The sequence below is a fragment of the Bos indicus x Bos taurus genome, chromosome 22 (genome assembly GCF_003369695.1).
Source record: "Bos indicus x Bos taurus breed Angus x Brahman F1 hybrid chromosome 22, Bos_hybrid_MaternalHap_v2.0, whole genome shotgun sequence".
Taxonomy (NCBI): domain Eukaryota; kingdom Metazoa; phylum Chordata; class Mammalia; order Artiodactyla; family Bovidae; genus Bos; species Bos indicus x Bos taurus.
In genome coordinates, this window is record NC_040097.1 from 59,127,017 (window position 1) to 59,153,127 (window position 26,111).

Sequence of the window (26,111 nt, forward strand, 5' to 3'; positions counted from 1 at the left end):
TCTTGGAGAGGAGCTATTTTCTTGATGATAAAATTAAATTATATAATAGTTAAGCAATATTTCAAGGACAGTGCCTGCACAGAACTGAGTTTAATATAAGGCACTATTTCCCTATTTTGTTCAAGCCATAACTATTCTTGATAGAGAAGGGTTCTTTTACATCTAAAAAAAGTAATTTTCCCAGTCCACTTCTGTGGTACAATGTTAGAAATCTCTTCCCTGGAAAGATGCTTTATGTCAACACTTCTTCTGTGTTAAACATTACTCAGTGCTCTGGGAGAATTATGACCCCAGCTGGGTAAACAGTATCCTTTCAGAGCTTGGCTGCCTGGAGCTGGTATGAGGCTGCCAGGTTGTCTGCTGGCTGGAGTATGAACAGGCTGTGTCGTGAGATCTAGTCATGCCCATCCACCTGCAGTCCCAAACTCAGAGGCAGTAACTAAAAGGCTCTGTGCTCTTGATCAGGCAGAGTGGTCCCTGACATTCAAGTTTTATCATAATTGAAGATCACTGATGGTGACTATCCCTAGACCTGGCTCCACTGTCTTCCCTGTGCTCCCCAAAGGAAGGACAGAGGGCCTGGGTGACTCAGGAGGGAGGCCGGGGAGACTCCATCCACGTTATATTTGGGCATATAGAAATCTAGGTGGAGCTGCTGTCATGACAAATAAATATGAAAAAACAAACAAAAAACAACTCTGGGCAATCATGTAAAACAAAAGGCAGCAAAGCAAATAAAGACAGATAAATAATCTGCTGTGGAAGGTGTTACACCAAGTAAATAGAAAATCCAATGCTTTGTTTTGTTAGACTGAACAGACCGTGAAGTTTATGAAATGAAATTGAAGATGAGGTGATAGAACAGTACAAAGGAGCAGGATGACTGTGCAGCTGGGAGAGATGAGGACTTAATGCACAAACCCAGGACAAGGAAGAACGTGGAGTCAGTGAAAGGAAGGGCGTGCCTGATGACATTACACATGGCACAAGGGAAGGGGACGAGGGAGCGAGAGCAGCTGGAAAATGAAGCATATGGCCGCGGAACATGTGGGTAATTAACATCCCTAAGGTAAAGAATGAAACCAAGGGAAATTTTGCAAAGCCTCAGTGACCTAATAGAAGAGAACTTCCCTAAGATAAAAGAAGACTGACATTTAATGGAAAAAGACAAACCGCAGAATGATGAAGACCGAAATGTATTCAAGTAAATGGCAGAGGAAAAGAGTTCAAAACAGAGGCGGCTGAATGCAACAGAGAGAGATGACTCCTACATCACACCGTACACAAAAATCATGTCTGGGTAGTTTGGAAGGTCAAACAATAAAGATAAGATAGGAGAAAACTTGATGATCTGGGAGAGGCAAGATTTCTCAAATGGAAACCAGAAAGCATTGACCGTGAACTGCCATTGGTAAATCGGCCTGTGCATTGACTTTTCTTTTTCAGAGACAGAAATTTTGTTTCTGATCGTTCCTCCATTGGAAGCCTGTCTAGTGCCAATGCGGCTGGCCGAATCCAGCAGCTTCATTTGTCAGAAGATTTAAGCCCTCGGGAAATACAAGAAAATACTTTCTCTCTTCAAGCAGGTATTTATATCACATTATTATGTTTTATTATTTGATACTGTTTAACTTTATATTATTCTAAGATTATAAGGATAATATTAATTAGGCCCAATTTATAACTATAAAAACTGTGAAGTTAAATTCATGTGGATGCTTGAAACTTCTTGGTACCAGTGTTGGAACTGCAGGTTAACGACACCCCAGACTTTGTGTTCTGGACAGGTGCACAACCAGGAGTTGGATTCCTGGCCCCTTCTTCTTACAAGTTCCATGCCCTAGTGTATCAGCCCTCTGAAACAGTTCATGCTCAGACTGTAAAGGTTACTTTGTATAGTGTATTTAAAGTGTGCACTATTTGTCCACCATCGTGGATGTGCACTATGCACCTGCTCCATGAGGGCCTGTGCTGGGCTCAGGGCGGACGGTGCCTGCCCGCCTCCCCCAGCACACAGGAGGCCTGGGGTGGGCGCACACTTGGGTTACACGGAGAAGACAGACACCGGCCAGCACAGCTCGGCTGCCTTTCCCCAGAGATGTACCAGAGGGGAAATCAGTGTTTGTTTTAAAACCAACTCTTTTAAAAAATTACTTCTTTATTTGGGTGCATGAGGTCTTTGCTGCAGCACACGGAATCTTTGATTTTCATTTCGGCATGCGGGGTTTTTAGTTGCATCATGTAGGATGTAGCTCCCTGGCCAGGGCTTAAACCTGGGCCCTCTACAATGGGAATGTGGAGTCTTGGTCACTGGTCCACCAGGGAAGGCCCAGAAAATTAGTGTTTTTTGAGGAATGACCCTGCCAGTGAAGTTCTCTGAGGCAGAGGTGTAACCATGCAAGTGCAGCCGTGGGCACGAAAGACTCGGTGTTTGGTGGTTTTCATTGCAGCCTGCTGTGCGGCCCTCACGGAGCTGGTGCTGGACGACAGCAATGCCCACCAGGTGGTGCAGGTGAGAGGGTGGTTGTGGGGGGGGCGGGCGGAGGGGGTGCCGGGCCACGCCGCCGTGCAGGGAGCCCCCTGCAGGTGGCCCGGTATCCCAGATCATGGCCTCTGTGGTCCCAGCAATGTGGTCTTAAAATATTGTAATATCTTATCTAACATGCAGGATTCCATTTTATATTCTTGTCCTTCCCCTGTTAACTCACTTAGCTTTCAGAGAACTGCCATGTAGTTGACTGATGGTGTTTATTTCTTATATTATATGCAGTTTATTCCATTCTCTTTATCCTTTTTAAAACAGCTATCCTGAACTGCTTTAATTTGGGGCACACAGGATGCCATGAGCCAAGAGGACGTCAAGTTATTTAGGGTATATGCCCAGTAGTGGGATGGGGGGGTCATATGGATGAAACACAGCAAACAAAAATATTTATTGCTGAGGGACTAATTTCACAAAGCACACACAGCATCATTCAGTAACCAACTTACTACATATAGAGTCATATGTATGTGTGTGTGTGTATAAATACACACATTTGTATACAACCCTGTAATGTGTTTCTGTTATAAAAGTTACTTCCTGTTTGTTGGATTTTACAGAGGAAACATTTTTTTTGGGGGGTCAATACATCAACTTAAAAATATATAAATTCATAATGTTAGTAAGGATCAGGTCAGCAGTGATGAGAGTCCCTGAGGAGTTCAGCAGGTCAGGGTGGCTGGTGAGGCAGGGGGAAGCTCAGTCCCATTACTGTTAACTTGCTGGCTTGGCCTCTGGAAAAGTGTTCCGCCTAAGCTTTGACTTTGTCACGTATAAAACAAGGAAACCATAAGACTAATTCACATAATAGCTAGTAAGTCAGAAAGAGAAAAACAAATATCGTATATTAACACATATATATGGAATATAGAAAGATGGTACTGATAAACCTATCTGCAGGGCAGCAATGGAGATGCAGACACAGAGAACGGACTTTGTGGACCCAGTGGGGGACAGAGAGGGAGGGACAAGCTGAAAGAGTGCCATGGAAACATACATTACCATATGTAAAATAGGTAGCCAGTGGGAATTTGCTGTATCATGCAGGGAGTGCAGACAACCTCTGTGACAACCTGGAGGGGTGCGATGGGGTGGGAGCGGGGAGGGAGCTTCAAGAGAGAGGGGACATGTGTATACCTATGGCTGATTCATGTTGATGTATGGCAGAAACCAACAATACAATATTTACAACAGTATTGTAAAGCAGTTATCCTCCAGTTAAAAATAGATTATTTTATAAAAGACTGAATGCAGTAAGGCAGTAAAACTCTGCACAGTTATAAATGTCCACGTAGAGAATTTAGTAAATTATGTATTTAATAGATAATACAAAAGTACCGGTAAGGCAGTACATTTTGTTCACTTCTCCATGTGTATATTTGTATTAGAATAAGTCTAGAAAGATGTTAATTGTTTATACAAATAGCATTCATTTTTAAAAATATATTTTCTCTTAATTTTCTCTTTTCTATACTCATTTATCTCCATGTATTGTTTAATTAACAAAACAATAAAGGGAGAAATATTTTATATATTATAATTGTATTTTATAATTTTATATTTAAAATGCGAAATATAGAGATACTTGGGTCCCTTAACTCTGCTCACATTTTGGTTCCTACTCTTTGTTTTTAAAGTATTTAAATCACTTTTAATTGATGTACTTTGTTATCATCTTTAATGACAGTTGAAATTTTAAGATGTGGTTATACCCTTTGATGTTTAAACACATGACATTAACATCTTTAGTATTATCCTATAAAATTTACTCATGGTTCCAAAATTATACTAACAGTTCTTGTTTAATGTTTTAAAGTTGTTCTTTTCTTCTTGCTCACTGATAACATGGCATCTTTATTCTTCCAGGAAAATGGTATATATACAATAGCAAAATTAATTTTACCAAACAAACAAAAGAATGCAGCAAAAACTAATCTATTACAGGTAATAAACGTATCTATTATTCTTTAATATCAAGTTACTGGAATCTGGGGAAATTTTGATAATAGGAGGTATGATTTTTAGAACTTGTAGGTTAGCACTGGTCCCCTGTACTGACCGTGAGGGAAAAATACCTGGTGAGAGAGGCTGGAATGGAAAGAAATGCTGTCAAAACAGTGTAAAAGATTTAATAGTAGTTTCTCCATAGGGAGATAGGTGATTTTATTTAGATATTTTTTTGCTTATCCATAAGTTCTATGTTTTAAAAATATTGCCTGTATATCAGCAAAAAAAAGGCGGGGGGTGGGGTGGGAAATTATGTGCTGTATTTAAGCATGGAGCGCAGTCACTAGCCTTTCTCCTTTACAAAGGCAGACTTGTAAAATGGATCTCAATAGATGAGAAGGTGCTGGTTGGGTGAGTGAAGGGGTGGAGTGGACACGCATGGCTCCTACTCCAGAGCGGATGAGCATACACAGAGAACAGCATGGACACAGCTCGAAGGCCTGGCGGCTTAGAGCGTGCTTTGCTTAGGGCAGGTGTGTGGGGGTGAAGGAGGAGGGGGAGTGCCTTGGGAGAGGGGGCCTGGTGGGTAAGAAGGGGTCTCATTCTGCAGGATCTTATATGGCACACCAGAGGGCAAGTGTTCCCCGAGACACTGGAATAATAAAATCAGAGTCAGAGGAAGCCTTTGCAGCTGTTGAAGCTCATCCCTTTTTTCAAGTCATTAGAAAAGGAAGTAAAATATGACGTTTGCCTTCAAGCTGACTTCAGGGCTCTCACCCAGAATGATCGTCAGACCCTCAGAGAATTTGTGGTGGTGTCTGTGGGCTGGCAGACAGAGCTGCCACTGAGAACACACAGGTGTGGGGATGACTGCCTCTCAGGGAGCACAGAGGCCTGACCTTGTGCCAGAACAGGACAAGTCCACCCTTTACCGGACGTGCAGCCTGTTAGGTCATCAGAGGGTTTTAAAGAATTTTTACAGAAATTCTCCCAAGACACACACAGGTTCCCCACTTCTCATAGCCGCTTGCTTTCTCACCAGGCTCCTTTGTGTCGTCTTGTTATCTGCCTGACTTTCCCAGGCCGTTTTGTTTGCGACCCTTCTATATTTAGGTCACTGATTTTATGAGATGATTCCAGACTTGAATTCAGCAGACGCTAGTCACCTTTGTGGTGGCCTCGGGTACAGGTATAGCTGCAGGCCCAGGGCTCTCTTGCTCTCTTTTCTCAGCACTGCAGAATTTCCAGTGTTTATTTTTCTCTGGTGAACCCTCACAGGCCTCTTCTGAGTGTTCTCGGGAGTGACTGTAGATGGTTCTATCTGGGGACTGCCTTAGACTTTACTCAAGAAACCAATTTGTCAAGTTGGAGTCCACTGTGCCTGTGGATATTTTTATATGCCATCATTTCTAGGGTTTATTTTCTCACGAAAACTATATAAATATTGAGGCATATGTAGCAGGCTAGAAACAAAATAAACCTCGAGCTCCTGGAAGTCTTGTGCCATTTGGTTTTCTCGGCACAGGAGTTTTATTTCTTGTCTCTGTGCTCCTTTTGTACGTTCTAGAAAGGAACTAACGACAGGCACCGAATCAAACAAGGCCCAGACTGCAAGCCTTCCACAGGGCAAATGCTTTTTAAACACAAGAACTCTGGTGTTTCTGTCCCCTGTTTTCAGTTACGAGCTGTGGCTCCAGCAGCCACCAGCCACGCTCACTGTACAGCCACGTTAGTGTCCGCTTCGTGATCATTCTATCCTGAAAACGTTTTACTTCCTTGAGCTACCATTTGAGAATCACATATCCTTCTATTTTCCAGTGTTACGCATTCAGAGCCTTGAGGTTTCTCTTCAGTATGGAAAGAAACAGACCACTGTTTAAAAGGTATGAGCTTAGAGAAATTCGGGTGACCTGTGATCTTTAGGTTCAACTGTTTTCACAGGCCTACTTTGTATGCAAACAGTAAGAAAAGAAAAAGTCAAAATGCAAAACATGTGTCCTCAGATTTCTTAAAATCCACAGATAAAGCAAGTCAGCCCTAAATGATATCTTAACACCAAAAGTTTGCAGAGTGACGAGGAAGCACATGAATCAAATCAGTACACCTCTTTTCATTACCTGTGACTGCTGCAGTGTTTAGTTTTTCTCTCTTTTTTAAGACATTAACTTTTAAAGTGATGAAATAAAAACATGTGCTTGTTTTTGCCCCTTCAGAAATGTCCGAAGTTGATCTAGACATTTCCTTTTTTAAAAAATTGTGGCTGTGCTGGGTCTTTGTTGCTGCGCACAGGCTTTCTCTAGTTGAGGGGAGCAGGGACTGCTCTCTTGTTGCAGAGTACAGGCTCTGGAGCACGCGTTCAGGAGTGGGGGTCCTTGGGCTTCGTTGCCCCGTAGTATGTCGGATCCTTCCTGACCAGGGATCAAAGCCAAGGGCGCCACATTGGCAGGTGGACTCCCAAGCACTGGACCCCCAGGGAAGTCCTAAGCACTGCCTTTTAATCAATAGAGAAGAAAATACTTATCTGGATGCTCTTCACAGGATAGGAATTCATTTGTAGGGTAGGAAGCTGGATGTTCCTGGATCACCAGGCTGTGTGGCGAGCATGACAGAAAAGCCACCACCTCGGGAAGCAGACAGTGGTCACCCACAGGTGTGGTCTGTGCGTCATAGAGGTGGCAGGTTCGCCAAATCAAAGGCCCAGGTTCTTATAAACCAGAATGGAAATAAAACCCTGAGTTAATTGAACATCTTTTGTTCAGAATGGGACATTTTGTGTTTTTACTTTGTTTCTACATGACACTTACATTTAGGGGAAAAAAGGAAATATTAGTTATTCATTGTTGTTATTCAGTCAGTAAGTCATGTCTGACTCTAGGTGACCCCATGAACTGCAGCATGCCAGGCTTCCCAGTCCTCTACTATCTCCTGGAATTGCACAAACTCACGTCCATTGTGTCAATTTCAGTTTAGTTGCTCAGTTGTATCCAACTCTTTGTGACCCCATGGACTGCAGCATGCCAGGCTTCGCTGTCCATCATCAATTCCCAGAGCTTGCTCAGACTCATGTACATCGAGACAGTGATGCCATCCAAGCATCTCATCCTCTGTCATCCCCTTCTCCTCCTGCCTTCAATCTTTCCCCTTCTCCTGCCTTCAGTCTTTCCCAGCATCAGGGGATTTTCCAATGAGTCAGCTCTTCACATCATGTGGCCACAGTATTGGAGTTTCAGCTTCAACATCAGTCCTTCCAATGAATATTCAGGACTAATTTCCTTTAGGATGGACTGGTTTGATCTCCTTGCAGTCCAAGGGACTCTCAAGAGTCTTCTTCAACACCACAGTTCAAAAGCATCAATTCTTTGGTGCTCAGCTTTCCTTATAATCCAAAGCTCACATCCATATATGACTACTGGAAATGTATGTATTTCATAGCTTTGACTAGATGGACCTTGTTGGCAAAGTAATGTCCCTGCTTTTAAATATGCTGTCTAGGTTGGTCATAGCTTTTCTTCCAAGGAGAAAGTGTTTTTTTATTTCATGGCTGCAGTCACCATCTGCAGTGATTTTAGAGCCCCCAAAACAAAGTCTGACACTGTTTCCATTGTTTCCCCATCTATTTGCCATGAAGTGATAGGACTGGATGTCATAATCTTAGTTTTCTGAATGTTGTTTTAGGCCAACTTTTTCATTCTCTCTTTCACTTTCATCAAGAGGCTCTTTAGTTCTTCCTCACTTTCTGCCGTAAGGGTGGTGTCATGTGCGTATCTGAGGTTACTGATATTTCTCCTGGCAGTCTTGATTGCAGCTTGTGTTTCATTCAGCTGGCATTTGCATGATGTCCTCTGCATAAAAGTTAAATAAGCAGGGTGACAATATACAGCCTTGACATACCCCTTTCCCAATTTGGACCCAGTCTGTTGTTCCATGTCCAGTTCTAACTGTCGCTTCTTGACCTGCACACAGATTTCTCAGGAAGTGGGTAAGATGGTCTGGTCTGGTATTGCTATCTCTTTAAGAATTTTCCACAGCTTGTTGTTATCCACACAGTCAAAAGCTTTGGCATAGTCAATAAAGCAGAAGTAGATGTTTTTCTGGAAACTCTCTTGCTTTTTTGATGATCCAACGGATGTTGGCAATCTGATCTCTGGTTCCTCTGCCTTTTCTAAAACCAGCTTGAACATCTGAAAGTTTGTGGTTCACATACTGTTGAAGCCTGGCTTGGAGAATTTTGAGCATTACTTTACTAGCATGTGAGATGAGTGCAATTGTGCAGTAGTTTGAACATTCTTTGGCATTTTCTTTCTTTGGGATTGGAATGAAAGCTGACATTTTCCAGTCCTGTGGCCACTGCTGAGTTTTCCAGATTTGCTGACATACTGAATGCAGCACTTTCATAGCATCATCTTTTAGGATTTGAAATAGCTCACCTGGAATTCCATCACCTCCACTAGCTTTGTTTGTAGTGATGCTTCCTAAGGCCCACTTGACTTTACATTCCAGGATGTGTGACTCTGGGTGAGTGATCACACCATAATGGTTATCTGGGTCATGAGGATATTTTTTGTATAGTTCTTCTGTGTATTTTTGCCACCACTTCTTAATATTTTATGCTTCTGTTAGGTCCATACCATTTCTGTCCTTTATTGTGCCCATCTTTTCATGAAATGTTCCCTTGGTATCTCTGATTTTTTTGAAGAGATCTCTAGTCTTCCTTATTCTATAGTTCTCCTCTATTTCTTTGCACTGATCACTGAGGAAGGCTTTCTTATCTCTCCTTGCTATTCTTTGGAACTCTGCATTCAGATGCTTATATCTTTCCTTTTCTCCTTTGCCTTTAGCTTATCTTCTTTTCTCAGCTATTTGTAAGGCCTCCTCAGTCAACCATTTTGCCTTTTTGTATTTCTTTTTCTTGGGGATGGTCTTGATCCCTGCCTCCTGTACAATGTCATGAACCTCCATCCATAGTTTTTCAGGCACTCTGTCTGTCAGATCTAATCCCTTGAATCTATTTCTCACTTCCACTGTATAATTGTAAGGGATTTGATTTAGGTCGTAGTGGTTTTCCTTGCTTTCCTCAATTTAAAGTCTGAATTTGGCAATAAGGAGTTCATGATCTGAGCCACAGTCAGCTCCTGGCCTTGTTTTTGCTGACTATATTGAGCTTCTCCCTCTTTGGCTACAAAGAATATAATCAGTCTGATTTCAGTATTGACCATCTGATTATGTCCATGTGTAGAGTCTTCTCTTGCGTTGTTGGAAGAGGGTGTTTGGTATGACCAGTGCAGTCTCTTGGCAAAACTCTGTTAGCCTTTTCCCTGCTTCATTTTTTAATCCAAGGCCAAACTTGCCTGTTACTCTAGGTATCTCTTGACTTCCCACATTTGCATTCCAGTCCCCTATGATGAAAAGGACATCCTTTTTGGGTGTTAGTTCTAGAAGGTCTTGTAGGTCTTCATAGAACCATTCAACTTCAACTTCTTCAGCATTACTAGCTGGGGCATAGACTTGGATTACTGTGATATTGATTGGTTTGCCTTCGAAATGAACAGAGATAATTCTGTCATTTTTGAGGTTGCACCCAAGTACTGCATTTTGGACTCTTTTGTTGACTATGAGGGCTACTTCATTTCTTCTAAGGGATTTTTGCCCACAGTAGTAGATATAATGGTCATCTGAGTTAAATTTGCCCACTCCAGTCCATTTTAGTTCACTGATTCCTAAAATGTCAGTGTTCACTCTTGCCGTCTCCTGTTTGACCACTTCCAATTTACCTTGATTCATGGCCCTAACATTCCAGGTTCCTATGCATTATTGCTCTTTACAGCATTGGAGTTTACTTCCATCACCAGTCACATCCATAACTGGGTGTTGTTTTTGCTTTGGCTCTGTCTCTTCATTCGTTCTGGGGTTATTTCTCCACTCTTTTCAAGTAGCTTATTGGGCACCTACAGACCTGAGGAGTTTATCTTTCAGTTCCCTATCTTTTTGCCTTTTCATACCGTCCATGGGGTTCTCAAGGGAAGAATACTGAAGTGGTTTGCCATTCCCTTCTCCAGTGGACCACATTTTGTCAGAACTCTCTACCATGACCCGTCCATCTTGGGTGACCCTACATGGCATGGCTCATAGTTTCACTGAGTTAGACAAGGCTGTGGTCCATGTGATCAGTTTGATTAGTTTTCTGTGATTGTGGTTTTCATTCTGTCTGCCCTCTGAAGGATAAGTATAAGAGGCTTATGGAAACTTCCTGACGGGAGATACTGACTGTGGGGGAAACTGGGTCTTGTTCTGATGGGTGGGGCCATGCTCAGTATATCTTTAATCCAAAAATCTGTTGATGGGCAGAGCTGTGTTCCCTCCCTCCCATCATTGTTTTGATGATGCCACCCAAACTTCTCATCCTCTGTCGCCCACTTCTCTTCCTGCCCTCAGTCTTTCCCAGTATCAAGGTCTTTTCCAGTGAGTTGGATCTTCACATCAAGTGATCAAAGTATTGGAGCTTCAGCTTTAGCACCAGTCTTCTAAATATTCAAGGTTGATTTCCTTTAAGATTGACTGGTTTGATCTTGTTGTCCAAGGGACTCTCAAGAGTTTTCTCCAGTGCCACAATTCAAAAGCATCAATTCTTCAATGTTCAGCATTCCTTATGGTCCAACTCTCACATCCCTACATGACTACTGGGAAAATCATAGCTTTGATTATATGGACCTTTGTTGGCAAAGTGATATCTCTGCTTTTTATTATGTTGTCTAGGTTTGCCATAGCTTTCCTTCCAAGGAACAAGCATCTTTTAATTTCATGGCTGTGGTCACCATTATTCATTATTATTATTCTATTATATATATTTATTCATTATAACCTTTTATTTCAAGGCCGTAAATCACCAGATGGTCAGTACCAAAAACAGATTATGTTCTCTGCAGCCCAAGATAGAGAAGCCCTATACAGTCAGTAAAAACAAGACCTGGAGCTGACTGTGACTCACGTCATGAATCCATATTGTAAAATTCAGCCTTAAATTGAAGAAAGTAGGGAAAACTACAAGGCCATTCAGGTACGACCTAAATCAAATCCCTTATTATTATACAGTGGAGATGATGCATAGATTCAAGGGAATAGATCTGGTAGACAGAGTACCTGAAAAACTATGGATGGAGGTTTGTAAAACTGTACAGGAGGCAGTAACCAAAAGCATCCTAAAGAAAAAGAAGTGCAAGAAGGCAAAGTGACTGTGTGAGGAGGCTTTACAAATAGCCAAGGAAAGAAGAGATGTGAAAGGTAAGGGAGAAAGGGAAAGATATACCCAGCTGAATGCAGAGTTCCAGAGAATAGCAAGGAGAGATAAGAAGAGCTTCTTAAAGAACAATGCAAAGAAATAGATGAAAACAATAGAATGGGTAAGACCAGAGATCTCTTCAAGAAAATGAAAGATATCAAAGGAAAATTTCATGCACAGATGGGCATAATAAGGACAGGAACAGTAAGGACCTAACAATCAGAAGAGATTAAGAAGAGGTGGCAAGAATACACAGATGAATTATACAAGAAAGGTCTTAACCATGATGGCATGGTCACTCACCTAAAGCCAAACATCCTGGGATGTAAAGTCAAGTGGGCCTTAGGAAGCATTACTACGAACAAAGCTAGTGTAGGTGATAGAATTCCAGCTGAGCTATTTCAAAGCCTAACATATGATGCTGTTAAAGTGCTGCACTCGATATATCAGCAAATTTGGAAAACTCAGCAGTGGCCACAGCAGTGGAAAAGGTTGGATTTCATTCTAATCCCAAAGAATGGCAATGCCAAAAAATGTTCAAATTACCAGACAGTTATACTCATTTCACATGCTAGGAAGGTTATTCTCAAAATCCTTCAAGCTAGGCTTTAGCAATATGTGAACTGAGAACTTCCACATATACAAACTGGGTTTTGAAGAGGCAGAGGAACTAGAGATCAATTTGCCAGCATTCACTGGATCATGGAAAAAGCAAGGGAGTTCCAGTAAACCATCTACTTCTGCCTCATTGACTACCTTAAAAGCTTTGACTCTGTGAATCACAGAAAACTGTGGAAAATTGTTAAAGAGATGGAAATACCAGACCACCTTACCTGTCACCTGAGAAACCTGTATGCAGATCAAGAAGCAAGAGGTAGAACTGAATATGGAACAATGGACCGGTTCAAAATTGAGAAAGGAGTACGTCAGGGCTGTATATTGTCACCTTGCTTATTTAACTTATATACAAAGTACATCATGTGAAATACCAGGCTGGATGAGACACAAGCTGGAATCAAGATTGCTGAGAGAAATATCAGCAAGCTCAGATACACAGAAGATATCTCTCTAATGGCAGAAAGTGAAGAACTAAAGAGCTTCTTGATGAAAGTGAAAGAGGAGAGTGAAAAAGCTGGCTTAAAACTCAACATTTAAAAATCTAAGATCATGGTGTCTGGTCATATCACTTCATGGCAAATCAATGGGGAAAAAGTGGAAGCAGTGGCAGATTTTATTATCTTGGACTCCAAAATCACTGCGGATGGTGACTGCAGGCACGAAATTAAAAGATACTTTCTCCTTGGAAGGAAAGTTATGACAAACCTAGACAGCATATTAAAAATCTGAGACATCACTTTGCTGACAAAGGTCCATATAGTCAAAGCCATGATTTTTCCAGTAGTTGTGGATGTGAGAGTTGGATCATAAAGGAGGCTGAGCGCCAAAGAACTGATGATTTCAAATTGTGATGCTGGAGTAGACTCTTGAGAGTCCCTTGGACTGCAAGGAGATCATACCAGCCAATCTTAAAGGAAATCAACCCTGAATATTCATTGGAAGATTGATGCTGAAGCTGAAGCTCCAATACTTTGACCACCAGTGCAAAGAGGTAACCTATTGGAAAAGACTCTGATGCTGGGAAAGATGGAAAGAAAAAGGAGAGGGGGGCAGCAGAGGATGAGATATTTAGATAGCATCACCAACTCAATGGATATGAATTTAAGCAAACTCTGGAAGATAGTGGAGGACAGAAGAGCCTGATATGCTGCAGTCCATGGGGTTGCAAAGAATCAGACGGGACTTAGTGGCTGAATAATAACAACAACAAATCATATCGGTGGACTTAAAATATTTTAATAAACCTAAACTCTTGAAACCAGTAGCTTGGAAATGATGCATAAATATCTTCATTTTTATTCATCTGTATTTTAACTTTGTTTTAATAAAACATTCAAGAGTTAGGTTAACATTTACCTCCTCGGGTTAATATGAGGACTGACCCAAACGGCATTTGTGAAAGTGCTCTGTGTTCAGTAAACATCCAGTAAGCATCCATTCCTACTATGTTTGATACCATACCCCCAAATGTCTTACAAATAAAATTTCTGTAAAATCTGTGTCATATCTATTTGTTTTATTATGGCAAAAAGCACATAGCATGAGATGCACTCTCTTCCATTGTTAACTGTGCAGTCCAGTGTTCCTAACTATAAGCGCAGGGTTGTGCAACAGATGTCTGGAACTTTCCTTTCCAGTTACTTTTCCTTACCCCCTGAGACATGTGTCTCTAGTTTATTTTTGTGGGATAAGTTGGTAAGCACTATTCCCCCCATTTGTTGGCCAGTATATTTAATGTAATTGACCTACGAGTGTACCATATCCAAAAGGGAAGGAACAGGCCAGACTTTCCAACTCCTACATGAAGTATGTGTATGCATTTTTCTCTGTAGACTTTTCCCCACCGACCTGTTTGAGACCTTCATTGATATAGGACATTATGTTCGTGATATCAGTGCTTATGAAGAATTAGTATCAAAGTTGAATTTATTAGTGGTAAGTCTTGACTTTTAAACTAATTTGGCAGGCTGCCATGCGGTTAGAACGTGCTTATCCTAGTGACCTGTTTCCTTTTCATTTTTTGGTTAGGAGGATGAACTGAAGCAAATTGCTGAAAATGTTGAAAGCATTAATCAGAATAAAGCTCCTTCGAAATATATAGGCAACTATGCGATTTTGGATCATCTCGGCAGTGGGGCTTTTGGCTGTGTTTACAAGGTGACCTTGCCCTCAAACAGCATTTCCGATGTTCCCAAACAAGTTGCATGTCCCCCTGCACACTCACACACACGTGAATTGGAGCGCTTGTCGGTGAGCAGGTAGAAATAAAAAGCAGAATGATTTTTGTCCAACAGATGGCCGCACTGATATATCTCCCTCTCAGCTCTAGAAACTGGCCACTGACCTTTGAAGACAAAAAAAGTATCATTGATTTCTCACACACGTCGTCAAAATGGCTTGTCCTAATACATGACACATTCTCCAAAATCACACCGGTGTTTCTGTACTTATCCAGTAAAATCCTGCGAAATACAATAACCTGATCCAGGAGATATTGATAAAAAATTTTTTTCGAGCTGAGCTTAGTGTAAATTCAAATTGAATTTTTGAAGTTATATAACTAATTTAGATGACTTGGCTTAATCATGTGACCTTATTAATCTGTAGTAATCACTTTCTTCCTCTCTTCCATTGTCTCTCTCTCTTTGTCTCATTTATCTTAGGTTAGAAAGCGCAGTGGTCAAAATCTGTTAGCAATGAAAGAGGTCAACTTACATAACCCAGCATTTGGAAAAGATAAAAAAGACCGAGACAGCAGTGTAAGGAATATTGTTTCTGAATTAACCATAATTAAAGAGCAGGTAAATGGTTTTGCTTACAAAGATGTTTTCCTTAAATAAATGTCATCCAAAAAGTAGAGTTCATGTGCTGTTCCTGTCTACGCTGTGTAGGAACTAGTTCTGTTTAAAATAATCGGCCCTGAGGTGATATCAATCACCAGGTTTTCTCCTAAGGCTTGACATTGAACCACAGACAGTATATGGGGTTATAACCACATCAGGGCCAGGAATGCAGAACAATTGAGTTCACAGCCCAGAATGCATAATGTATGAGAAAGCATATCCACTTCCTTCTTATTATGTTGAAGTATATTTTGTTACTTCATTATGTGCATAATAGTATGACTAAGACTTCCCAGACTTTTGTCAAATGAAACCAAGTTGTTGACATTCCTCAAATATGGATTATTTAATCTAAACTGTGGATTTTCAAGTTGGGTTATTATTTATTGGCATGAGCAGAATATTCTAACATAGTGTTAACCACTCAAGTATCATGAAGGTCTGTTTAGGAGAAAGAATAAGCATGTCAGAGAGAAATGGGATTTCTCTTTGTCATCAGTGAACACACTGGCTTCTTTTTCAACTTTCTTTGTTTATGTTCACTGTGAATGCTGTTTGTCTGTAACTCCTGGGGAGACCTGTCAGTTCATGGCTGTTTGTTGTTGTTCAGTCCCTGTCCTCACGATCTCTCCTGGAGTTTGCTCACACTCATGTCCATTGAGGTAGTGATGCCATCTAAACATTTCATCCTCTGTTGTCCCCTTCTCCTCCTGGCCTCAGTCTTTCCCAGAATCAGGGTCTTTTCCAGTTAGTCAGCTCTTCGCATCTGGTGGCCAAAGAATTAGAGCTTCAGCTTCAGTATCAATCCTTCCAATAAATACTCAGAGTTGATTTCCTTTAGGATTGACTGGTTTGATCTCCTTGAATCCAAATCTGAACACAGTCTAGCCAGTGAGCTAGGTCAAGAACATGGCTCTTTTGCTTCCCTAGTCATGTGTTACTTGAATTTGAAACCTGCTGGCCACTTGGTAGTTGATGAGGTAAACTAGTGGTTTTAGGATATCTTCTAAGAAAAGAAGTTGTAAGGGCGGGGCCATAGGAGGCTTCTGCTTGAACTTTGAGAGAGCTCAAGACTGTAGGACTGTGCTGTCACCATGGGCTTAAACTAAGGAGAGGCAGCAAGTTGAGGTCAAAAAGGAGGCGGTGGTGGCAGACAGGAGTGGGAGAAGTGGGACTAGAATGGGAGAGTGTATTTGTTAATGTTAGTACTGAGTTGTAGTAACAAAGATGCCCCAAAGTATTGATACATGGGCTTGAAGGCGAGGCCTCTCCATGTAGGGGCTTCATCTTCCTTCCAGTCCAAATGCATTGCTCTGCTCCACGTGGTCAGGCAGGGACCTGCTCCTCCTCTCCCATTGCAGCCACCAAGGTGGTGTGCCCTGCATTTTGCGTTCAGACAGTGGGCTCCCCTCACTCTCCACTGGGGAGAGCTGAGTGATAACCTCCCTCAGGGCTGCAGGAGAGGCAGAGAGAGGCAGAGAGATGTGACCTGTGGTGGGAAGTGCATCCTGCTACCACCTGATGGGATGGAGCAGCGTGAGGGCAGGTTTCAGTGGACAGCCAGAGGACTCTCCTGTGAAATGGCAAGAAGAAAGGCTAGAGAGAGATACAAGACATCTACAGTGTACCAGGGACTGTTCTGAGATGAAACAAACTCCAGTTCACTTAGAAACTCAAATTTTAAATAAACAACCACAAAAAGTTAGTATTCTTTTGGAAAATTATCCCTTATTAAAAAAGTAGAATTTCTATGTTACATTCTAAGTCTGCAATGTAGGAGACATAGGTTCAGTTCCTGTGTTGGGAAGATCCCCTGGAGAAGGAAATGGCAACCCACTCCAGTATTCTTGCCTGGAAAATTCCATGGACAGAGAAGCCTGGCGGGCTACAGCCAATGGGATCACAAGAATCAGACTTGACTTAGCTACTAAACCACCACTCATTCTAAGGTAAACTATGCCAAAGAGAAAATTTTACTGGACACTTTTTGGAGTGCATGCATGCTCAGTCATGTCTGACTGACTGTGACACCCTGGACTGTAGCCCTCCAGGCTCCTCTGTCCATGGGATTCTCCAGGCAAGAACACTGGAGTGGGTTGCCATGCCCTCCCCCAGGGACCCCTTTTGTTGAGGTATAAATGACATATGACAGCAGATTAGTTTCAGGTGAGCAACATGATGGTTAAATATTTGTATGTATTATGATGTGATGACCACACCAAGTCCAGTTAACATCCACCACATGTAGCTAAGATGAGAACTTTTTTCCCCAAACTTACTTATTTTTAACTGGAGGAAAATTGCTTCACAATATTGTGTTGGCCCCTGCAATATATCAACTTGAGTCAGCCATAGGTATACATGTGTCTCCTCCCTCTCTAACCTCCCTCCCACTTCCTACCCTTCCACCCGTCTAGGTTGTTGAAGTGAAGTGAAGTGTTAGTTGCTCAGTCGTGCCCGACTCTTTGTGACCCCATGGACTGTAGCCCACTAGGCTCCTCTGTCCATGGGATTTTCCAGGCAAGAATATTGGAGTGGGTAGCCATTTCCTTCTCCAGGGGGTTTTCCTGACCCAGGAATTGAACCCGGGTCTCCTGCACTGCAGACAGATACTTTATCTACTGTATGATTCAAGTTTCTTGAAAATCATACAGCTAATTCCCAGCAGTTTCCAACTTGAGTCTAGGAAGATGGTACTGATAAGCCTGTTTACAGGTAACAGTGGACATGTAGGCATAGAGAACAGACTTACAGACACAGGCAGTGGGGAGGACAAGGTGGGGGTGGGACACATGGAGAGAGTAATGCAATCAGAACTTTTAAACCACAAGTAAAACTTTATTCAGGACCACTGCAATAGAAGTCAAACTATTGCAAGAGAGGAGAGAGATTCAACTCAGCTCTCAACAGGAGAGGCATGCCGGGGGACTTACAACTAAAAGTCAGGGCTGGGGGTGTCAAAGAATGGAAAATTGGTTAGTTATCAGGTTGGGGAAGAAAAACTTGATCAGATCACAAAGTTGAGGGGTGAAGAACTTGACTGGATATCAAGAGTGCAAGATTCCCTCTAAACCAACTGAGCAGGATTCTCGCTAAAACCTGGCAGGCCAAGGAGAGGAGGCCTAGTCCAGAGGATCACCCAAAGGAGTCTGCCCTAAGTTTGTTCAAGGAGGGAGACATGGGCAATTATTCTTATAATTTTAATGGGATTAGTAGCTCATGTTATTTTGATGTGAAAATATTAGTCGCTCAGTCATGTCAGCCCTTTGCAGCCTCATGGACTGTAGCCCGCCAGGCTCCTCTGTCCATGGAATTCTTCAGACAAGAATACTGGAGTGGGTTGTCATTCCCTTGTTCAGGGAATCTTCTCAACCCAGGGATTGAACCCGGGTCTCCTGCATTGTGGGTGGATTCTTTACCATTCAGTTCAGTTCAGTTCAGTCGCTCAGTCGTGTTCGACTCTTTGTGACCCCATGAACTGCAGCATGCCAGGCCTCCCTGTCCATCACCAACTCCCAGAATTCACTCAAACTCACGAACATCGAGTTGGTGATGCCATCCAACTGTCTCATACTCTGTTGTCCCCTTTTCCTCCTGCCCCCAATCCGTCCCAGCATCAGAGTCTTTTCCAGTGAGTCAACTCTTCACATGAGGTGGCCAAATTACTGGAGTTTCAGCTTTAGCATCATTCCTTCCAAAGAACACCCAGGGCTGATCTCCTTTAGGATTGACTGGTTGGATCTCCTTGCAGTCCAAGGGACTCTCAAGAGTCTTCTCCAACACCACAGTTCAAAAGCATCAATTCTTGGGTGCTCAGCTTTCTTCACAGTCCAACTCTTATATCCATACATGACCACTGGAAAAACCATTTTGGAGAGCATAGAAAGACATGAGTCATGTAAATAGACAGTGTATATAAACATTTAAGTGGCAGAGAGAGGTTAAGAGCATAGATATATGTGTTCAAAGTTAATTGTTTCATTTCAATTTTCTCCTCAATGCAATCTGTTTGTGGTATTGGAGCAGGGAGTGTTAAATGAATTCTTAAGATAGCTTCCAGTTCTATAATCCTCCATTTTAGTTAAATTAAGTGAGAAAGCAGAACCAGTTTTTATTGCTATTTTATAAGGCTATATAGGAGATTGCTGTTTTCAAAATAGTTTTGTAAGCAGCAAATAAACAATCATGAAAAATAAGATGATATTTTGAAATGCTTTGTTGTATAAATAAATGTAAACAGGATAATTTCTTTGTTGTTTTCAAATATGAATCCAACTAAATTGTGAAAACAAGTTTATATTTTGAAGTAGGTATAATGTTTGTTATTTATTTTCTTATAGCTTTATCATCCAAATGTTGTACGCTATTATAAAACATTTCTGGAAAGTAAGTATGAGTTTTCGTGATATTTCTAATAAAGTATCTATGTTATTTAAATATTTTTTTAAAAAATGTTACAAAAGAAGCTTAATCAACTCTTTTCTCTACCTTTTCTTTGTTATATATATGATAGTTGATATTTTTCATCACTTTCTTGATCAGTGAAACACTGATAGTCAAAGATCAAAATATGCTTATAAAATACTTAGATCTCTCTATATAAGATTGCACAAACAAACCAAAATACTAAATATTGCTATTTTCATATACAAAAAGCCTTTAGTAGGATCAGGAGAAAATAAAACAAAAGGATGGTGGCTTATTTAAGAAAAAATAAAAAGGTGTGTTTTTTTTTTTTTTATTAAATCAGATGATTTTTTCCACCCTCTTCCCCTCAAACAAATTGGGCTGGGTGTTTTGAGGTTTCTTTCTCTTGAAGTTCAGGTAATTGCCACAAGGTGGTGATGTAACCCTGACTGCATCATCTTTAGGATGCTGGAATACAGAATCAAAACGTTGAGATAAAACCAAACTCAGTCACTTGTTTTTAAAAACAATAGAACTTTTGACTGAAGCAATATACATTTTAATACACCTGATGTGTTTCACTTGTGAAATTTCAAAATAAGTCTCCACATGAAGGGGCTTCCTCACTGCCTCTTTATCAGTGCTTGTGCTCAGATCCTCAGTTGTGTCTGACTCTTTGCCACCCCATGGACTATAGCCCTCCAGGCTCCTCTGTTCACAGGATTCCCCCAGCAAGAAAACTTGAATGCCATTTCTTCTTCCAAGGGATCTTCCCTACCCAGGGATTGAACCCATGTCTCATGTCTCCTGCATTAGCTGGCAGATTCTTTACCACTAAGCACCACCAGGGAAGCCCCTATCAGTTCTGCTGCTGCGAAGTCACGTCAGTCGTGTCCGACTCTGTGCGACCCATGGACGGCAGCCCGCCAGGCTCCCCCGTCCCTGGGACTCTCCAGGCAAGAACACTGGAGTGGGTTGCCATTTCCTTCTCCAGTGCATGAAGGTGAAAACGCTCAGTCGTGTCCGACTCTTAGCGACCCCATGGACTGCAGCCCACCAGGCTCCTCCGTCCATGGGATTTTCCAGGCGAGAGTACTGGAGTGGGTGCCACTGCCTAGTGCTGTACAAACCTGGCAGGGTTATGAGTTTTCCCATCCTCTGGTTGACTCAGAGGAACTCAGTGGTGAAACCTACAGCAAATCCAGCTCCCTTGGCCATTTGTTCTTGATATTAGAACAATTTCCCATAATTTAGTGCACATCCCATAATAAAGAGGTCTAGACTGGCTTCTGACTTATGCTGAAGTTATACCATTAACTTTAATTTGAAAACAAAATAACATTACTTCTTCTGAAAAGAATTGAAAGTGATTTTAAAAATACATAAAATATGTAGAAATAGATTAGGAAATCATGATAAAAGGAAATAGAAGGTGAGAAAATTAAAAATAAAGCTAAAGTTAGTTGTTGTTTGGTCACTCAGTTGTATCTGACTCTTGGTGACCCCACAGACAGGCTCATCTGTCCATGGGATTTCCCAGGCAAGAATACTGAAGTGGGTTGCCATTTCCTACTCCCGGGGATCTTCCTGACCCAGGGATTGAACCTGCGACTCCGCATTGGCAGACAATTTCTTTACCACTGAGCTACCTGGGAAGCCCATACATATTTTACATACAGCCAAAACATTACAGAAGATACATATCACGTACTATTGTTAATAGTTCCATATTAGTTTTGGAAGAGAAAGTAGAATTTACTTGTTTCTTAACATCCAAAGGAAAGAGGCAAAGCCAGTCAGTTATGAGATTCCTGGGGTCCATCAGCTGCAATCTGGAGAAGGCCAGCTTTCTCAGTCCTTGTCAGGGGCTGAGATTTTCCATCATGGGTGGTATATCCAACGCGCTTATTTCTAAACCATGATGTGATTTCGCTGTAAAACACTGTAAGGTAAATGTATGAGGCTGAAGAACAATAAATGTAAAACACTTTTCTGAATGTCTAGTTTGATTTAAGTGTAAGTTTTAGACCACTGAGTGGAGAGATGGGTTTACCTATGCTTCAGGGAATTCTCCGTGACGGGAGCATTTGCTTCTCTTTGGTGGTCCTCAGCCCTTCCACATCCTGGGATAAGTAGAAAATGATAACATTTGCCAGCGCAAACTGATGCTAGGGGGTTGCCTGTAGTTGAAAGAGATACAGTGTCCCCCAGAGCCCCCTGGGCCCTGACCTTCCAGCTGAGTGAAACCACATCCCTGACTCTTCTGTGATGTGTGTGCCCTGAACAACCACTGGGAAGCTTGGATTCTAGTTTATAAGTTCTTTCAAAATGTCTATATTGAGTTTAATTTTCTATTACCTTTTCTTTTTTCATATATAGATGATAGGCTGTATATAGTTATGGAACTTATAGAAGGGGCCCCTCTTGGAGAGCATTTCAGTTCTTTGAAGGAAAAACGACATCATTTTGCTGAAGAGAGACTATGGAAAATATTTATACAGGTATCATTCATCTTCATTAACTTTCCCTATGAAACAGTACAGGTCTCAGCTGACCTCCCAGGGGTGTGTGCAGTGGTTGTGAGTGGCGGTCTGTCCGTGTATAGCACAGAAGCAACCTTTGCTTGTCGTTTGCCATTTGCAGCTGTGCTTGGCTCTTCGGTACTTGCACAAGGAGAAGAGGATCATCCATAGAGACCTGACGCCGAACAACATCATGCTGGGGGACAAGGACAGAGTGACCGTCAGTAAGTATTCAATCGGAAAAGTTTCAGCTTGAGAGTCTCTGAATATTATTCTAGGGCAGAGTAGTTGGACAGAACTTTCCACACTGATAGGTGCATTCTCTGTCTGTGTTGTCCGGTCCAGCAGCCACTGGCCACGTGTGGCTATTGGGCACTTGAAATGTGCCTACTGTGACTGAGGATATGAATTTTAAATTCTACTAACTTTTAGTTAATTTAAGTATCCCTATGTGGACTAGTGGGTACTATAGTGGACAGTGACTAGTGAAGTTCTTGATGTTCTTGAAGTTCTCAGTATGAGAGAATAAAATACTCTTAGGATGCTGGAGCCTTTAATTCCTAAATCAATGGTTTCTAGGGTTTTTTTCCTTTCTGTAGAATACTTCTTCATCAACAAAGGCTTTTATGACTACCACATGAACACATTATTGTACTGTTTTAACATAGTCTGTGACATGGGTGACCAATAAGCATATGAAGAACTGTAAAAAATCTAGCCGTTTGTATACTTCAACATGTTTACTTTATATCACAGTATCTTCAAGTGTAGCAGGTTATCCTAATGTTATATAAATTTTTGCAAGTGGGAAACTTAGTTTTTTCCCCCACAGTTGTAATTTCTCAATCATAAAATAAGCTTTTTAGCTTAGAATGATATATTAGCTTTCCCCTGTCCTCTTCACTCATGAACACTAGCTACTCTAGGTGGTTCGCCCACTACAAGTAGGGAGAGATAGCTAAATCAGTGTTCTGGAAATATTTGTGATCGTGACCTTCCACTGGTAAATTCTTTTGATAACACACTGCCAATACATGTATTGTTGTTGTTATTGTTGTTCAGTAACTGTTGTGTCTGACTTTTTGCAACCCCATGGACTATAGCACGTCAGTTTCCTCTGTCCTCCACTATCTTCTAGAGTTTACTCAAATTCATGTCCATTGAGTTGGTGATGGTATTAATCTATAACCATCACTAGTAATTGCCCTCCACTCTTCCCCAGTAGTGTATTGGATACCTTCCAACCTGGGGGGGGTCTCACCTTCCAGCATCATATCTTTTTGCCTTTTCATATTGTTCAGCTGGAGTGGGTTCCATTTCCTTCTCCAGTGGACAGCATTTTGTTTGTCCAAACTCTTCAGTATGACCCATCCATCTTGGTGACTCCCAGCTTCATTCAGTTGTGCTAGCACTTTTGCCATGACAAGGCTGTGATCCATGAAGGGGCAACATATGTATGCTTATTTATAAATGCTATACACATATCACTGTATAATTATTCTATAGTACATGACGTCAACAGAAATAACATGCAAAGGGGTGCATTAAAATTCAAGATAGAGATTTTGATATTTCCCACCCCTCCCCTGCCTAGTGAATTGCCTTAGGCCCCCCTACTTAGGAGATCCTCTCCTAAGTTTTACTGATGTGAAAAGCATTTGTGCGTGCCTGCATGTGTGTGTGCTAAGTTTTGTCAGTTGTATTCAACTCTTTGCAACCTTTGGATCAAGCCTGCCAAACTCCTCGGTCCATGGATTCTCCAGGCAAGAAAACTGGAATGGGTTGCCATGCCCTCCTTCAAGGGATTTTCCTGACCCAGGAATTGAACCTGTGTCTCCCTACACTGGCAGGAGGGTTCTTTACCACTCACACAACCTGGGAAACCTGAAAGAGATTTGACAACGTTTTAAAGCTGAGTCTCTTAGTTTGGGAAGAATCCGATTCCTTGTGAAGGCAATTTCAAATGTAGGCTTTTACCATAACCACATCCTCAGTAACGATGATTAGATTCACTGTCCAGATTTTGTTTTTTGGTTAGAGCATGCTACATCAGTTTTTAAAAATCCCCAAACAGAAGCTCTATCAAAATCTTCAGTGCAAACTTACTTGGTAATATTTCAAGACAATGCTTTGTGATATATATGATGAGGTCAAATAATTGTGACTCTTCATCTTGAATACACATTTAATTTACTTAATCTAGAAGTTAATTATAATTTTGTTTATTGTAAGCTTTTTACTTCTTTCTTTTTATGAATTGTACTTGTGTTTCCTTAAGAATCTTTTTTTAGGACTTCCTTGGTGGCTCGGACAGTAAGGCATCTGCCTATGATGTGGGACACCTGGGTTCAATCCCTGGGTTGGGAAGATCTCCTGGAGAAGGAAATGCAACCCACTCCAGTATTCTTGCCTGGAAAATCCCATGGATGGAGGAGCCTGGTAGGCTACAGTCCATGGGGTCTCAAAGAGTCAGACACGACTGATCGACTTCACTTCTTTAAAAATTTTTACTATTTAATGTTTGTATGCTTGTAGATATTTTAATGTATAAACTAATAAGGATTATGATTAATTGTGTGTTTGAATTTCATACCAAACAGTAATACTATTAAACAGATGCTTAATAGTTTAATGGATCTATTTAATCTTTCTAAAGGTGATTTTTCAGACCATATTTTCTGAGTCTAGCCAATGCTATGTCCCATTTTCTTACATTTAAATACATTGAGGTTAATCTTTTATTGTGGTAGTCTGATTTATTTTCTGTCTAAACTTATTTCAAGTAATTCTTATATTTATTTTCTTTAACCAGTACCACACATCAAAATGGTTTACAAAATAAGATAGTGCTAAAAATCTTGTAAAGAAAAACCTATCCCTTTGCAACCCTCAGTTCCATTTCCTTAAAACAACCACTTTTCATTCTTTTTTAGCTCTATTTTCTGGTATTTGGTTTTCCATTGGCTTCCTTGGTGGCTCAGCCAATAATCTGCCTGCAATGCAGGAGACCTGGATTGGATCCCTGGGTTGGGAAGATTCCCTGGAGGGAGGGCATGGCAACCCATTCCAGTATTCTTGGGCTTCCCTGGTGGCTCAGAGAGTAAAAAATCCACCTGTAATATAGGAGATGTGGGTTTGATCCCTGCGTTGGGAAGATCCCCTGGAGAAGAAAACGGCTACTCACTCCAGTATTCTTGCCTGGAAAATCCCATGAACAGAGGAACCTGGTTGGCTACAGTCCATGGGTACAAAGAGTCAGATATGGCTGAGTGCCTATCACTATGATAGTTGAGGATTCAATTTTCTTGTTTTTTCTTCTTCCCCACCTGCCATCCTGCAATATATTTATAGCATAGTGTTAAAGTGAAAGTTGCTCAGTCGTGTTCAACTCTTTGTGACCCCATGGACTGTAGCCCACCAGGCTTCTCTGTCCATGGAATTCTCCAAGCAAGAATACTGGAGTGGGTTGCCATTCCCTTCTCCAATTTATGGCACAACTATGGGTTAAATCAGTATTCAGTATTTACATTATTACTACTGTGTAACCATTGTTCAATGTTGATTACTTCTCCTTCCTTATAGGCCTTTTGTTTTTCTTAGAGTTAATAATTGCCTTCTTTTTTTTTTTTAATTTTCCTAGTTTTCTGTGTACTTTCATTTCTTCTTCCCAGATCTTCTAAAAGGAATATAAAAGTCTTCTTTGTCTGTTTTCCACTTGTTCAGACAAGACAGTTACTCTCAGTTTTTCTTTCTCTTGGATACTCATTTTCTGTAGTTGTCTGTTGTAACATAGACCAAGTTTAACTTTAGGTCTGTTACACAGCTGTTGTCCTGGAACTTTCATGGTCTTCTTCTTCTTCTTTTTTTTTAATTTGGCCACACCGTGCTGCTTGTGAGATCTGTTTCCTGACCAGGGATTGAACCTGGGCTACTGCACTGAACCCTAACCACTAGAC

General features: G+C 41.3%; 1 protein-coding gene across 5 annotated transcripts in view; it reads left to right on the forward strand.

Moving 5' to 3' along the window:
* Window positions 1-26,111, forward strand: part of NEK10 (NIMA related kinase 10) — a 259,600-nt gene that overhangs the window by 86,205 nt on the left and 147,284 nt on the right. For all 5 annotated transcript variants that reach the window (XR_003507765.1, XM_027522840.1, XM_027522842.1 and 2 more), the window contains 10 exons: window positions 1,447-1,586; window positions 2,451-2,512; window positions 4,409-4,486; window positions 6,308-6,372; window positions 14,216-14,318; window positions 14,412-14,540; window positions 15,047-15,184; window positions 19,567-19,612; window positions 22,013-22,134; window positions 22,277-22,379. Coding sequence is in view for 4 of the 5 variants with exons in the window: in XM_027522840.1 (XP_027378641.1) it covers window positions 1,447-1,586; window positions 2,451-2,512; window positions 4,409-4,486; window positions 6,308-6,372; window positions 14,216-14,318; window positions 14,412-14,540; window positions 15,047-15,184; window positions 19,567-19,612; window positions 22,013-22,134; window positions 22,277-22,379 (986 nt within the window). In the remaining variant the exon portion in view is untranslated. The remainder of the gene's footprint in view (window positions 1-1,446; window positions 1,587-2,450; window positions 2,513-4,408; window positions 4,487-6,307; window positions 6,373-14,215; window positions 14,319-14,411; window positions 14,541-15,046; window positions 15,185-19,566; window positions 19,613-22,012; window positions 22,135-22,276; window positions 22,380-26,111) is intronic.